General features: G+C 44.3%; 1 protein-coding gene across 1 annotated transcript in view; it reads right to left on the minus strand.

Moving 5' to 3' along the window:
* tango6 (transport and golgi organization 6 homolog (Drosophila)) overlaps window positions 1-14,478 on the minus strand; it is a 140,058-nt gene that overhangs the window by 111,854 nt on the left and 13,726 nt on the right. Inside the window, exon 5 of the mRNA XM_048605931.1 lies at window positions 11,363-11,499. Within this exon, the coding sequence (XP_048461888.1) occupies window positions 11,363-11,499 (137 nt within the window). The remainder of the gene's footprint in view (window positions 1-11,362; window positions 11,500-14,478) is intronic.

Below are 14,478 nucleotides of genomic sequence, written 5' to 3' on the forward strand. Positions count from 1 at the left end.
TGTGATTCACTGGAGCACTGCACCGTGCCGAGGAGACAGACAAGTGGGCATGCCAGCAGGATGCCGTGTTAAAATGACCAGCTACGGGAAGATTGGGGTCATGCTTGCGCATGGACTGGAGGTGTTCTGCAAAGCGGTGCCAGAACATTGTGTTGTGGATCCAACCAGGGATCAGGCTATTTTGGATCTTCTTGTCTGTAATAAGGCAGTTTTAATAAACAATGACATGAGTATAAGATCCCCCAGGAAACGGTGAGTATAATAGCAGAATTTAGCATTCAATTTAAGAGGAAGAAACTTGGGTCAGAAATAACTGTTTCTGTTAGGCTAAACATAAACTGAGGAATGAGAGTGGGGTTGAGAATTCAGATTAGCCACGATCTCACTAGTGGAAAAACTTGTTGGGCTGAATGGCCTACTTCTGTTCTTATGTCTTATGGTATCATCGAAGCTTTGCAACTGGAATATACACTCTGGGCACGTGTCAATTTCCTATGAAGTTCCATGTAGCCACTTATAAAATTCCACTGTTTCAGTGAAATACACTCTGATTTCTAAACTCCTGAATGCAGTCTATGTGGACTTTCAGAAGGCATTTGATAAAGTCCCGCATAAGACACTGTTAACTAAGGTAGAAGCCCATGGAACTGCAGACAAATTACTGACATAGCTGTGAAACTGGTTGAATGGCAGGTGATACAAAGTAGAAATAATGGATAGGTACTCAAATTGGCAGGATGTGACCAGTGGAGTCCTACACGGATTTGTGTCAAGACCTCAATTATTTATTTACCTTATTTATTAATGACCTGGATAATGGAATAGAAAATCCAATGTCCAAATTTGCCAATGACACAAAGTTAGGCAGCATTGAAGACAGTGTAGATGATAACACACCATTACAAAGAGATATTGATAGACTAAGTGAATGAGCAAAATCGTGCCAAATGGAGTTCAATGTAAGCACGTGTGAGGTTATCCATTTTGGACCATGAAAGGAGAGACCAGGGTACTTTCCAGATGGTATGAAGTCAAATACTGTGGATATCCTAAGAGACTTGGGGGCTCATGAGCACAAATCTTTAAAATGTTCAAGAACGCTAACGAAATGCTGGCCTTCTGTATCTAGATGACTGGAGTAAGAGGATACAGAGGTTTAGCTGCAGTTACACAAAACCCTGGTTAGACTCCACTTGGAATACTGTGAGCACATCTGGGCACTACACTTTAGAAAGGATACGTTGACCTTGGAGGAAGTAAATTGTTGGCTTACAAGAATGATACCTGAACTTCAGGGCTTAAGTTATGGGGGGAGATTTTACAAATTAGAATTTGGAAAGTTAAGGGATGATCTGATCAAAATCTTTAAGGTATTAACAGGAAAAGACAGGGTAGATAAAGATAAACTATTTCTACTGGTTAGAGATTCTAGAACTGTGAGTATAGTCTGAGAATTAGGGCCAAACTGTTCAGGATCGAATGTTAGGAAGCATTTTTACACACAAAGGGTGGTAGATGTTTGGAACTAATCTGTAAACAGCAGTGGATGCTGGATCAGATGTTAATTTTAAATCTGAGATAGATAAATTTTTGTTAAGCAAAGGTATTAAAGGATATGGGTTAAAGGCAGGTATATGGAGTACGGCCATACAGCTCATTCAATGGTGGGATAGGCTTGAGGGGCTGAATAGCCTACTCTTGTTCCTAATTTAAACCCATTCTACTTAATCTCTCTTCATCTCAGGAATCAGTGCAGAAAACCTTCAGTGCCTTCCCCGTAAAGTAAATGAGGAGACTCAAAGCTGTCCACAGTATTCCTGATGTGATCTCAGCCACACCCTATGAAAATGTGGCAAGGCTTCTTCAGCCTTATACCCCAACCCTTTTGCAATAAACGCAATGCACTTTGGTCATTTCTAACTGCTTACTAATCTGCATGCTCACTTATGTTGGTATATCCACGGTCTAATACTCTTTGCAGCTCCAGTACCTCCCCCACGTCAGTGATTTATAAAGTAATTTGCTCAGCTGAGAGATAAATTCTTGTGGCTGCTATACGTAGTACATGTCATGCTGCAGAGAGACCGGTAGCACAATCTTTTGAAACATGATCACACTGCACTCTACGGTCTGAATAGTTTGTAGCTCAGACTGCAATTTACTTATGGAAGTAAAATACAATGGATGTAGAAGGACAGGGTACAAAGAAAGACACAGACTGCTACTGGCTCAATAGAGTTGCTGTCCACTGAATACTCCAATGAAAATAGAAAGATGCCAACAAGAAATCCAGTCCCCTGCTCCTCATCATTCACTGTTCTTAGCAGTTCACAGCTGTGTCCTGGTAAATCAACGAGGTTTTGTACCAACCTCAGTGTTAGGAAAGATCATTGGCCATCAGGTCCAAAACACTAATCTCCATCAACGACTGTTCATTGAATTTATAGCTAAATAGTTCAACTTCCTCTTTAGATAACTGATAATGTTGGCTGACTCCCTTGTAAATTCCTTTGAAACACCTGTCCCATTCCTTAGTATATGGTTTTTCTATCTTATCGGTACTTTTTCCATCCCCTTATCTGTCTGATTTATACATTTTCCTTTTTTTTTGCTGAGCTCCAACCCATTTCCAGTCCCTTACTTTTTTACTCCCAAAATTATCAGTGATTGTTTTTCATGATTCAACTGACCGACAGTTGAATCTGTGCTTCACAGCAAGCAATTACACCAATAAATTTAATACTCCCAGTTGTTCTCTCAGGGTCAATCTACAATCAGCTGCAAAGTTGAAGAAAATTCTACAAGCAGCGAATTGTTGCCCAGATTCTGCAATGTTAATAAAAGATAGCTTCAAGTTCTGCTCCATCTATACAGGTTTCTTGCTCACCTTCCCACAAGCCAAGAGCATGTGTCTCTGATACACTGTAAATCTATACGACTGACTTTTCTGCTCTCAATGGATGCTGATGTATCTGGAGCTGTATCCCGTAAGCAGGTTACAATGTTACAAGGCATCAACTGTGACTCAATGCTGCCAATCCTCAGCATCATGGAGCCGACAGGGATTCTCTAAACAAAACGTGACAGGAGGGAATTTGGAAACTGATTCAAAAACCTCCCAACCCAGTTATCAGATAGGCCCGATCAAGGATTGTAAAGGGAATTTGTGCACGGAGCCTAAATAGATTGGAGAAGTCCTTAATGAATACTTTTCTTCGGTATTCACAACTGAGGGGGACCTAGTTGTAGAGGAGGACCATGTGAAACAGGCAGGTAGGCTAGAGGAGGTGGATGTTAGTAAGGAAGATGTGCTAGGAATTTTGAGCAAGTTGAAGATAGATAAGTCCCCCGGGCCTGATGGGATTTATCCAAGGATTCTATGGGAAGCGAGGGAAGAGATCACAGGGCCTTTGGCAATGATCTTTTCGTCCTCACTGTCCACGGGTATAGTGCCGGAAAGTTGGAGAGAGGCAAACGTCATTCCCTTGTTCAAAAAAAGGAATAAGGATAATGCCGGAAATTACAGGCCAGTTAGTCTTATGTCAGTGGTGGGCAAATTATTGGAAAGGGCTCTGAGAGATAGGATTTATTGTCAATTGGAAAGGCACAGTTTGATTCGTGATAGTCAGCATGGGTTTGTGAGGGGCAGATCATGCCTCACAAACCTTAGTGAATTCTTTGAAGAGGTGACCAAACACGTGGATGAAGGTAGAGCAGTGGATGTGATATACATTGATTTAAGTAAGGCGTTTGATAAGGTTCCCCATGGTAGGCTCATGCAGAACGTAAGGAGGCATGGGATAGGGGGAAATCTGGCAGATTGGATTCAGAATTGGCTGACTCTTAGAAGACAAAGTAGTGGACAGAAAATATTCAACATGGTGCTCAGTTACGAGTGGTGTACCACAAGGATCTGCTCCAGGTCCTCTTCTATTTGTGATTTTTGTAAATGATTTGGATGAAGGAATGGAAGGGTGGATTAGTAAGTTCACGGACGATACACAGGTGAGTCGCGCTGTGGACAGTGCGGAGGGCTGTTCTAGGTTACAAAGGTTACATTGATAGAATGCAGAGCTGGGCTGAGAAGTAGCAGATGGAGTTTAACCCTGAAAAGTGAGAGGTGATTCATTTTGGAAGGAAAAACTTGAAAGCAGAATACAGGGTTAACAGGAAAGATTCTTGGCAGTGTGGAGGAGCAGAGGGATCTCGGGGTTCATGCCCCCAGTCCCTGAAAGCTGCTACCCAGGTGGATAGAGTTGTTAAGAAGGCGTATGGTGTGTTAGCTTTCATTAATAGGGGGATTGAGTTCAAGAGCCGTGAAGTTATGCTCCAGCTATACAAAAGCCTGGTTTGGTCACATCTAGAGTATTGTGTCCAGTTCTGGTCGCCTCATTACAGGAAGGATGTGGAAACATTGGAAAAGGTGCAGAGGAGATTTACCAGGATGTTGCCTGGAATGGAGGGAAGATCTTACGAGGAAAGGTTGAGAGAGCTAGGGCTTTTCTCTTTAGAACGACGAAGGATGAGAGGTGACTTGATAGAGGTGTACAAAATGATCAGAGATATAGATAGAGTAGACAGCTAGAGACATTTTCCTAGGGTGGAGGTAGCTATTACAAGGGGGCATAGTTTTAAAGTAGACATAGGGGAGACGTCAGAGGTAGGTTCTTTACTCAGAGAGTGGTCGGGTCATGGAATGCATTGCCGGAGCGGGTAGTGGAGTCGGCCTCATTAGGGGCATTTAAGCGGCTATTAGATCGGCATATGGATGATCGTATAAGGTATGGGTGGAGGTTAAATAGACCTTAGGATTAGGGTAAAAGTTTGGCACAACATCATGGGCCGAAGAGCCTGTACTGTGCTGTGCTGTTTCATGTTCTATGTTCTATGTTCTATGTTATCAGGAACACAGAAATAAATAAAAACAGAATTTGCCATACAAACCCAGCAGGTCTGGCAGCATCTGTGGAGATAGAAACAGAATTACCGTTTTGAGTCCAGTCTTCAAAAAACCATATGAAAATGGATCACTGGATGCAATCTCCAGCATCCTCAGTTCTTTGTTTTATCAGGAACACATTCAGCATCTTGTATTCCTCATAAGATGCCTCTCAAGTGTCATTTTCCCACCAGCAAACCCCTCAACCCTACTAACCTCCCCCATACTCTGTACCCTCACCAACCTCATATACCTTAGACAAAGCTCCTCTGTTCCCTTCAACAACCACCTTCTGTATCCCCTATCATCTACTACCCATAGGGAGTTATACTGCACAGAAACACACTCTTCAGTCCAACTTGTCGGTGCCAACCAGACATTCCAATCAGATCTCGTCCCATTTGCCAATATTTGGTCCATATCCCTCTAAACCTTTCTTATTCATGTAACCATCCAGATGCCTTTTAAATGTTGTAATTGTACCTGCCTCCTCCACCACCTCCGGCAGCTCAATCCATATGTGCACCACCCATTGTGTGAAAGTTAGCCTTCAGGTCCTTTTTAAATCTTTCCACTCTCACCTTATGCCATCGAGCTTTGGACTTCCCCACTCTAGGAAAAAGACCTTGGCTATTCATCCTATCCATTCCCCTCATGACTTCATAAACTTCTATAAGATCACCCCTCAGCTCCGACGCTCCAGAGAAAAAAGCCCCAACCTATTCAGCCTTTCCCTAAAGCTCATAGAATCATAGAATCCCTACAGTGTGGAAACAGGCCCTTTGGCCCAACAAGTCCACACCAACCCTCAGGGCATCCCACCCAGACCCATCCACTTATAACTCACCTAATCTGAACCCCTGAACACTTTAGCACGGCCAATTCACCTAGCCTACACATTTTTGGACTTGTGGGAGGAAACCGGAGCACCCGGAGGAAACCCACGCAGACACAGGGAGAATGTGCAAACTCAACACAGACAGTCACCCGAGAACCTGAATCAAACCCGGGTCCCTGGCGCTGTGAGGCAACAGCGCTAGCCACTGAGCCACCGTGCCGCCCCAAACCCTCAAAACCCTGGCAACATCCTTGTAAATTGGTTCTGCACCCTCTCAGGTTTAACAACATCCTTCCTATAGAAGAGCAAACAGAATTGTATGCAGTATTCTAAAAGTGGCATCACCAATGTCCTTTACAGCCACAACACGATGTCCAATCTCCTATACTCAATGTTCTGACCCATGAAGGCATCACCCTGTCTACCTAGGACTCCACTTTTATGCAACTATGCACCAGCACCCCTAGGTTTCTTTGTTCAGCAACACTCCCCAAGGCCCTACCATTAACTGAATAAATCCTGCCCCGATTTGCCTTACCAAAATGCAACACTGTACATTCATCTAAACTAAACTCCATCTGCCACTCCATGGCCCATTTGATCATATTCCATTGTACTCTGAGATAATCTTCACTGTCCAGTACACAACCTATTTTGGTGTCATCTGCAAACTTACTAACCATGCCTCCTACATTCACATTCAAATCATTTATCTAAATGAGGAAAAGCAATGAACCCAGCACCAATTCTTGTGGCACACTGCTGGTCACAGGCCTCCACTATGAAAAGCAACCCTCCACCCACCAATTAGACATTTTGTATCCAATTGGCTAGTTCCCACTGGATCCCATGTGATCTAACCTTACTAATCAGCGTACCCTGCAGAACCTTGTCGAATGCTTTGCTGAAGTCCATATAGACAACGTCTGTCACTCTGCCTTCATCAATCTTCTTTGTAAGCTTTTCTAAAATTCAATCAAGTTAGTAAGATACGATTTCCCAAAGCCATGTTGACTATCCCTAATCAATCCTTTCCTTTTAAAACGCATGTAATTTCCCTTCAGAATCCCCTCCAACCACTTACCCACCACTGCTGAGCCTCACCAGTCCACAGTTCTCTGGCTTTTCCTTACAGCCTTTCTTAAATGAAGGCACCACATTAGCCAACCTCCAGTCTTCCGGCACCTCATCCGTGGCTGTGGATGGTACAAATATCTCAGCAAGGGGCCCAGCATCTCTTCCCAAGCTTCCCACAAGCTCTGGGAAACACCTGATCAGATCCCGGGGATTTATCTTCCTTTATGCGTTTTAAGACATCAACACTCCTCTTCTGTAGAATGAACTCTTTTCAAGACATCACTATTTATTTCCCCAGCTTCTATGTCCTTCTCCTCAGTAAATACAGATGCAAAATACTTGTTTTGTATCTCACCCACCACCTGTGATTCCACTCATAGATGGCAAGTAGATCTGTGGGAGGAGCTGTTCTCTCCCAAGTTACTCTTTTGCCCTTAAGAATCTGTTCGGATTCTCCTTAACTCGATTTGCCAAAGCTATCTCATGTCCTCTTTTTACCCTCCTGATTTCCCTCTGAAGTATACACCTACTTTTTTTTCTATTCATTTGGGAGATGTGGGTGTCGTTGGCTGGCCAGCATTTATTGACCATCCCCAGTTGTCCTTGAGAAGGTGGTGGTGAGCTGCCTTCTTGAACCGCTGGAGTCCTCCTGCTGTGGGTTGACACACAATGCCATTAGGGAGGGAATTCCAGGATTTTGACCCAGCGACAGTGAAGGAATGGCGATATATTTCCAAGTCAGAATGGTGAGTGACGGAGGGGCCTTGGAGGTGGTGGTGTTCCCATGTCTGATGCCCTTGTCCTTCTAGATGGAAGTGGTCGTGGGTTTGGAAGGTGCTGTCTGAGGATTTTGGTGAATTTCTGCAGTGCATCTTGTACATAGTACACACTGCTGCTACTGAGCGTCAATGGTGGAGGGAGTGCCAATCAAGCGGGCTGCCTTGTCCTGGATGGTGTCAATCTTCTTGAGTGTTGATGGGGCTGCACTCATCCAGGCAAGTGGGGAGTATTCCATCACACTCCTGACTTGTGCCCTGTAGATGGTGGACAGGCTTTGGGGAGTCAGGAGGTGAGTAACTCTCTGCGGTATTCCTAGCTTCTGGCCTGCTCTTGTAGCCACTCTGTTAATGTGGTGAGTCCAGTTGAGTTTCTAGTCAATGGTAACCCCCAGGATGTTGATAGTGAGGGATTCAGTGATGCAAGGGAGGGTGATTAGATTGGCTCCTATTGGTGATGGTCATAGTCTGGCATTTGTGTGGCACAACGTCACTTGCCACTTATCAGCCCAAGCCTGGATATTGTCCAGATCTTGTTGCATGTGAACATGAACTGCTTCAGTATCTGAGGAGTCATGAATGGTGCTGAACATTGTGCAATCTTCAGTGAACATCCCCACTTCCGACCTTATGATGGAGGGAAGGTCATTGATGAAGCAGCTGAAGATGGTTGTGCTTTGGACAATACCCTGAGGAACTCCTGTAGAGATGTCCTGGAGCTGAGATGATTGACCACCAACAACCACGACCATCTTCTTATGTGTCAGGTGTGACTCCAACCACCTGAGCATTTGCCCCCTGATACCCATTGATTCCAGTTTTGCCAGGGCTCCTTGATGCCACACTCGGTTGAGTACAGCTTTGATATCAAGGGCTATCACTCTCACCTCACCTCTGGAATTCAGCTCTTATTATCCATGTTTGGGCCAAGGCTGAAATGAGGTCAGGAGCTGAGTGGCCCTGGCAGAACCCAAACTGGGTGTCAATGAGCAGGTGCTGCTTGATAGCACTGTTGACAACACCTTCCATCACTTTACTGATGATCGAGAGTAGACTGATGGGGTGGTATTTGGCCGGGTTGGATTTGTCCTGCTTTTTGTCTACAGGACATACTTGGGCAATTTTCCACATTGTCGGGTAGATGCCAGTGTTGTCACTGTACTGGAACAGCTTGGTTAGGGGAGCGGCAAGTTCTGGAGCACAAGTCTTCAGTACTATTGCCGGAATGTTGTCAGGGCCCGTAGCCTTTGCAGTATCCAGTGTTTCTTGATATCATGTGGAGTGAATCGAATTGGCTGAAGACTGGTTTCTGTAATGCTGCGGACCACTGGAGGAGGCCAAGATGGATCATCCACTCGGCACTTCTGGCTGAAGATTGCTGCAAATGCTTCAGCCTTGTCTTTTGCACCAATGTGCTGGGCTCTTCCACCATTGAGGATGGGGATATTTCCCCTCCAGTGAGTTGTTTAATTGTCTACCACCATTCATGGCTGAATGTGGCAGGACTGCAGAGCTTAGATCTGATCGTTGGTTGTGGGATTGCTTAGCTCTGCCTATCACTTGCTGCTTTCGCTGTTTGGTGTGCAAGTAGTCCTGTTTGGTGGCTTCACCAGGTTGATACCTCATCTTCAGGTATGCCTGGTGCTGCTCCTGGCATGCCCTCCTGCACTCTTCATTGAACAAGGGCTGATCCCCTGGCTTATTGGTAATGGTTGGGTGGGGGATATTCCGGGCCATGGGGTTACAGATTATGCTGGAGTACAATTCCGCTGCCGTTGATAGCCCATGGCACCTAATGGATGCCCAGTCTTGAGTTGCTAGATCTGTGTGAAGTCTGTCCCATTTAGCACGGTGATAGTGCCACACAACACGATGGAGGTTGGTCTCAATGTGAAGGCAGGACTTTGTCTCCACAAGGACTGTGCAATGGTCACTCTTACCGATACTGTCATGGACAGATGCAGCTGCAGCTGGCAGACTAATAAGGACGAGGTCAAGTATGTTTTTCCCTTTTGTTGGTTCCCTCACCACCTGCTGCAGAGCCAGTCTAGCAGCCATGTCCTTTAGGACCCGAGCAGCTAAACAGTAGTACTGCTGCCGAGCAACTCTTGGTGGTGGACATTGAAATCCCCCACTCAGAGTACATTTGGTGCCCTTGCCAACCTCAGTGCTTCCTCCAAATGTTGTTCAATATTGAGGAGTACTGATTCATCAGCTGAGGGAGGATGGTATGTGGTAATCAGCGGGTGGTTTCCTCGCCCATGTTTAACTTGAAGCCATGAGGCTTCATGGGGTTTGGAGTCAATGTTGGAGACTCCTATAGCAACACCCTCCCGACTGTATATCACTGTGCCGCCTCCTCTGCTGGGTCTGTCCTGCCGGTGGGACAGGACATGTCCAGGGATGGTGATGGTGGTGTCTGGGACATTGTCTGTAAGGTATGATTCTGTGAGTATGACTATGTCAGGTTGTTGCTTGACTAGTCTGTGAGACAACTCTCCCAATTTTGGCACTAACCCCCAGATGTTAGAGAGGAGGACTTTGCAGGGTCGACGGGGCTGTTTCCGCCGTTGTCTTTTCTGGTGCCTAGGTTGATGCCAGGTGATCCGTCCACTTTCATTTCTTTGAGTCTTTGTATCGATTGGGACAACTGAGTGGCTTGCTATGCCATTTCAGAGGCCCGTTGAGAGTCAACTACATTGCTGTGGATCTGGAGTCACATATAGGCCAGACCAGGTGAGGGTGGCAGATTTCCTCCCCTGAAGGACATTAGTGAACCAGATGGGTTTTTCCGACAATCTGCAATGATTTCATGGTGATCAGTAGGTTCTTAATTCCAGACTATATTTTTTGAATTCCAATTTCACCATCTGCTGTGGTGGGATTCGAGCCCAGGTCCCCAGAAAATCAGCTGGGTTTCTGGATTAATAGTCTAGCGATAATACCACTAGACCAATGCCTACTGCCTTTATACTCCTCTAGGGATTCACTCGATCTCAGTTGTCCATACCTTACATATGCCTCCTCCGTTTTCTTGACCTGAGCCTCAATTTCTCTAGTCATCCAGCATTCCCTACACCTACCAGCCTTGTTCTTCACATTAACAGGTACGTACTGTTTCTGAATTCTATTTTAAAGGCTTCTCACTTCCCAACTGTCCCGTTACCTGTGAATAGCTCCTGTCTAATACCATGAAAACGGACCTTACTACAATTTAGAACTTTAACTTTTGAATCAATTCTATCCTTTTCCATAACTGTTTTAAAACTAATAGAATTATGATCATTGCCCCAAAGTGCTTCCACATTGACACCTGCCCTGCCTTATTTCCTAACAGAAGGTTATGTATTGCTCCTTCTCTAGTAGATACATCCACATATTAATTGAGAAGGTTTTCTTGTACACACTTAACAAATTCCTCCCCGTCTAAGCCCTTAACACTACGACAGTCCCAGTCTATGTTTGTAAAGTTACAATCCCCTGCCATTACAACCCTATTATTCTTACAGATATCGGAGATCTCCTTACAAATTTGCTTCTCAATCTTCCAGTGACTATTAGGGGACCTATAATACAATGCCAATAAGGTGATAATTGCTTTCTTATTTCTCAGTTTGTGCCCAAACAATCAAGCCACACTCCCCAACCATGTACCTCCACCTATACTGGCCCTACTTATGTGTTCTCTGATTTCTGAATGAACACATAATTTGAAAAATTTCCGGTCTTTACCTGAGGGCATACCTGCCTGTAGTATTGTTCAACAGACAGACATTGCTGAGGACAGGAAGCCAGGATCCTGGCAACACCATCACACTTTCTCCAATCAGCAGCTGCTGCTTCTGCACTCTGACCTCCAGCAATTCCAGCTGTAAACATACAAGAAAGAAAATGAGAAGTGGCTCAAAGTAGAAGATCAACACACAAATCCAAGCTCTCACTCCCTGCCAAACCTGAACAATACTCCCAAATCAGTATACATAAACCCCAAGCAGACATCTTACTCATCTTCCATGTCTAACCTGTCACAGCCCGAACCAGAAAACACAACTCCCAAACACATGTCCAGCTCCGCTCCAAAAATCACTGCACCTTAAATTTGTGTACATGACCTCGCAAACGAGTCCATATGACCGAACACTAAACTTGTAACACCCCCACCAAATGTATGATCACATTCTTTCAACACATAACTCCTAACTCCACCACCTCCCTAAAACATGTGTGCATCCACTGAAACTTGTACACTCCTAACACCTGAACAAAAAATTTTTGCAAAATGTTCTGTCTAAGGTTTGAAGTCTTGTGTATAGCAACCGGCATCAACACGCTGATCACAGCATTGACTTTTGGTTTTGGAAGTAACTATCATACAAATGACAAGAGGAGGCAAGAAAATGAGAGGAAATGCTGCTCTTGCACCCCCTGAACCTGTAAAAAGCCCCATACACACAACATCTACACCCCCAAACCTGTGCCCAGCCCCTAAAACACAGGTCCTAACCCCCAAACGTATATGTTCCCTCGCAATGTGTATATCTCCCTCAGAAACCTGTGTACACCCCATTCCGCCTCATCCCTCCATTGAAGATACAACTTCTATACATCTCAAACAGGGGTAACATAATTTTATGTTTAGATGACTCTAATTCAGATGTTCATGAGACCTACCTTTTGACTTTCAGAGGCTCCTTTTTCATTCTCATTAACTACATTACTAGGTGATCTAGTAATTTAAAACTATATCATCCGTATTTGTGTTGATTTGCGGGGTGTTTGAACTCACAAACAGAATTAGAAGAAATCTTCAATATTCTCAAAAATCATAAACTCTCCATTAAATTCATAACACACAATGAAAACATCCTAGACACCACAGGATTTAATTTGGCATAAGACAACACATGTAAGGCAGCAACAAAAGTTTTCGTCAAAATAACTGACACGCACTTCAACACAGAAAAAGCCATCACTTTAAACAAGCCATCTACAGACTAACGAAATCACAGCTAATGTGTTTCCATTGCACAAATGCAAATCTGGAAGATTTTAACCGACAGTAACTATCCTTCTGTTGTATTGCAAAAACAGATTTGCATTTAATAACTAACAGCATTCAAGACAACAGTAACTACTGCATCTTCCCAGATATTGTAGTAACTCTTGAATCCATGCAGCCTTGAGCTATTGACAACATAGGGTATTTAGACTCTCACAGAAGCAGAATAAGAATAATTTATCAATATCCTTAATAATCATCACTGCTCCATTGAAATTAAAGCTGCAGCATACAAGCATTGCATTAATTTCCTAGACACCACAATAATTAAACTGACACAAAGCATAAGTCAGCAAAAATGTTACTTTTTAAAATAACTAACACACACTTCTATACAGAAAAATCCCATCACTTATAAATATGCTTACCAAAGACTGGTCTGATTCCCCACTCAGAGCCTGAACACTACCTGTGAAACCCCAATCACCCAGAGCCTGAACATAACCCAAAACCCCAATCACCCTGAGCTCCAATACTACCCGCTAAACCCTGACCACTCTGAGCTCCAACACTACCCAGAGGACTGATGAGGGCAGAGCAATGGATGTGATCTATATGGACATCAGTAAGGCATTCAACAAGGTTTCTCATGGTTGACTGGTTAGCAAGGTTTGATCACATGGAATACAAGGAGAGCTAGTTACTTGGACACGGAACTGGCTCAAAGGTAGAAGACAGAGGGTGGTGGTGGAGGGTTGCTTTTCAAACTGGAGGCCTGTGACCAGTGCTGTGCCACAAGGATCGGTGCTGGGTCCACTGCTTTTTGTCATTTATATAAATGATTTGGATGTGAAGACAGGAGGTATGGTTAGTAAGTTTGCAGATGACACTAAAATTGGAGGTGTAGAGGACAGTGAAGAAGGCTACCCCAGAGTACAACGGGATCTTGATCAGGTGGGCCGATGGGCCAAGGAATGACAAATGGAGTTTAATGCAGATATGTATGAGGTGTGGCATTTTGGAAAGGAAAATCAGGGCAGGATTTATACACTTAATGGTAAGGTCCTGGGAAGTGCTGCTGAACGAAGAGACTTTGGAGTGCAGGTTCATAGTTGGTTGAAAGTGGACTCGCAGGTAGATAGGATAGTGAAGATGATGTTTGGTATGCTTCCCTTTATTGGTCAGTGCACTGAACATACGAGTTGGGAGGTCATGTTGCGGCTGTACAGGACATTGGTTAGGCCACTTTTGGAGTACTGTGTGCAATTCTGGTCTCCCTCCTTTATATGTTGTGAAACTAGAAGGGGTTCAGAAAAGATTTACAACAATGTTGCCAGGGTTAGAGGGTTTGAGCTACAGGGAGAGGCTGAACAGGCTGGAGCTATTTTCCCTGGAGTGTTTGAGGCTGAGGAGTGACCTTAAAGAAGTTTATAAAATCATTAAAGACATGGATAGGGTAAATAGTCAAGGTCTTTGCCCCAGGGTGTGGGTGTCCAAAACTAGACGGCATTGGTTTAAGGTGAGAGGGGAAAGATATAAAAGGGGCCTAAGGGGCAGCTTTTTCATGTAGAGGGTGGTGGATGTATGGAATGAGCTGCCAGAGAAAGTGGTGGAGGCTGGTATGATTACAACATTTAAAAGGCACCTGGATTGCTATATGAATAGGCAGGGTTTTGAGGGATATGGACCAAATGCTGGCAAATAGGGCGAGATTTATGTAGGACATCTGGTCAGCATGAATGAGTTGGACCGAAGGATCTGTTTCCATGCTGTACATCTCTATGACTACCTGAGAAACCCCAATCACCCTGTGCTCCAACACTGCCCGATAAACCCCGATCACCCTGTG

This window comes from Rhincodon typus, chromosome 15, assembly GCF_021869965.1.
Source record: "Rhincodon typus isolate 14 chromosome 15, sRhiTyp1.1, whole genome shotgun sequence".
Lineage (NCBI taxonomy): Eukaryota > Metazoa > Chordata > Chondrichthyes > Orectolobiformes > Rhincodontidae > Rhincodon > Rhincodon typus.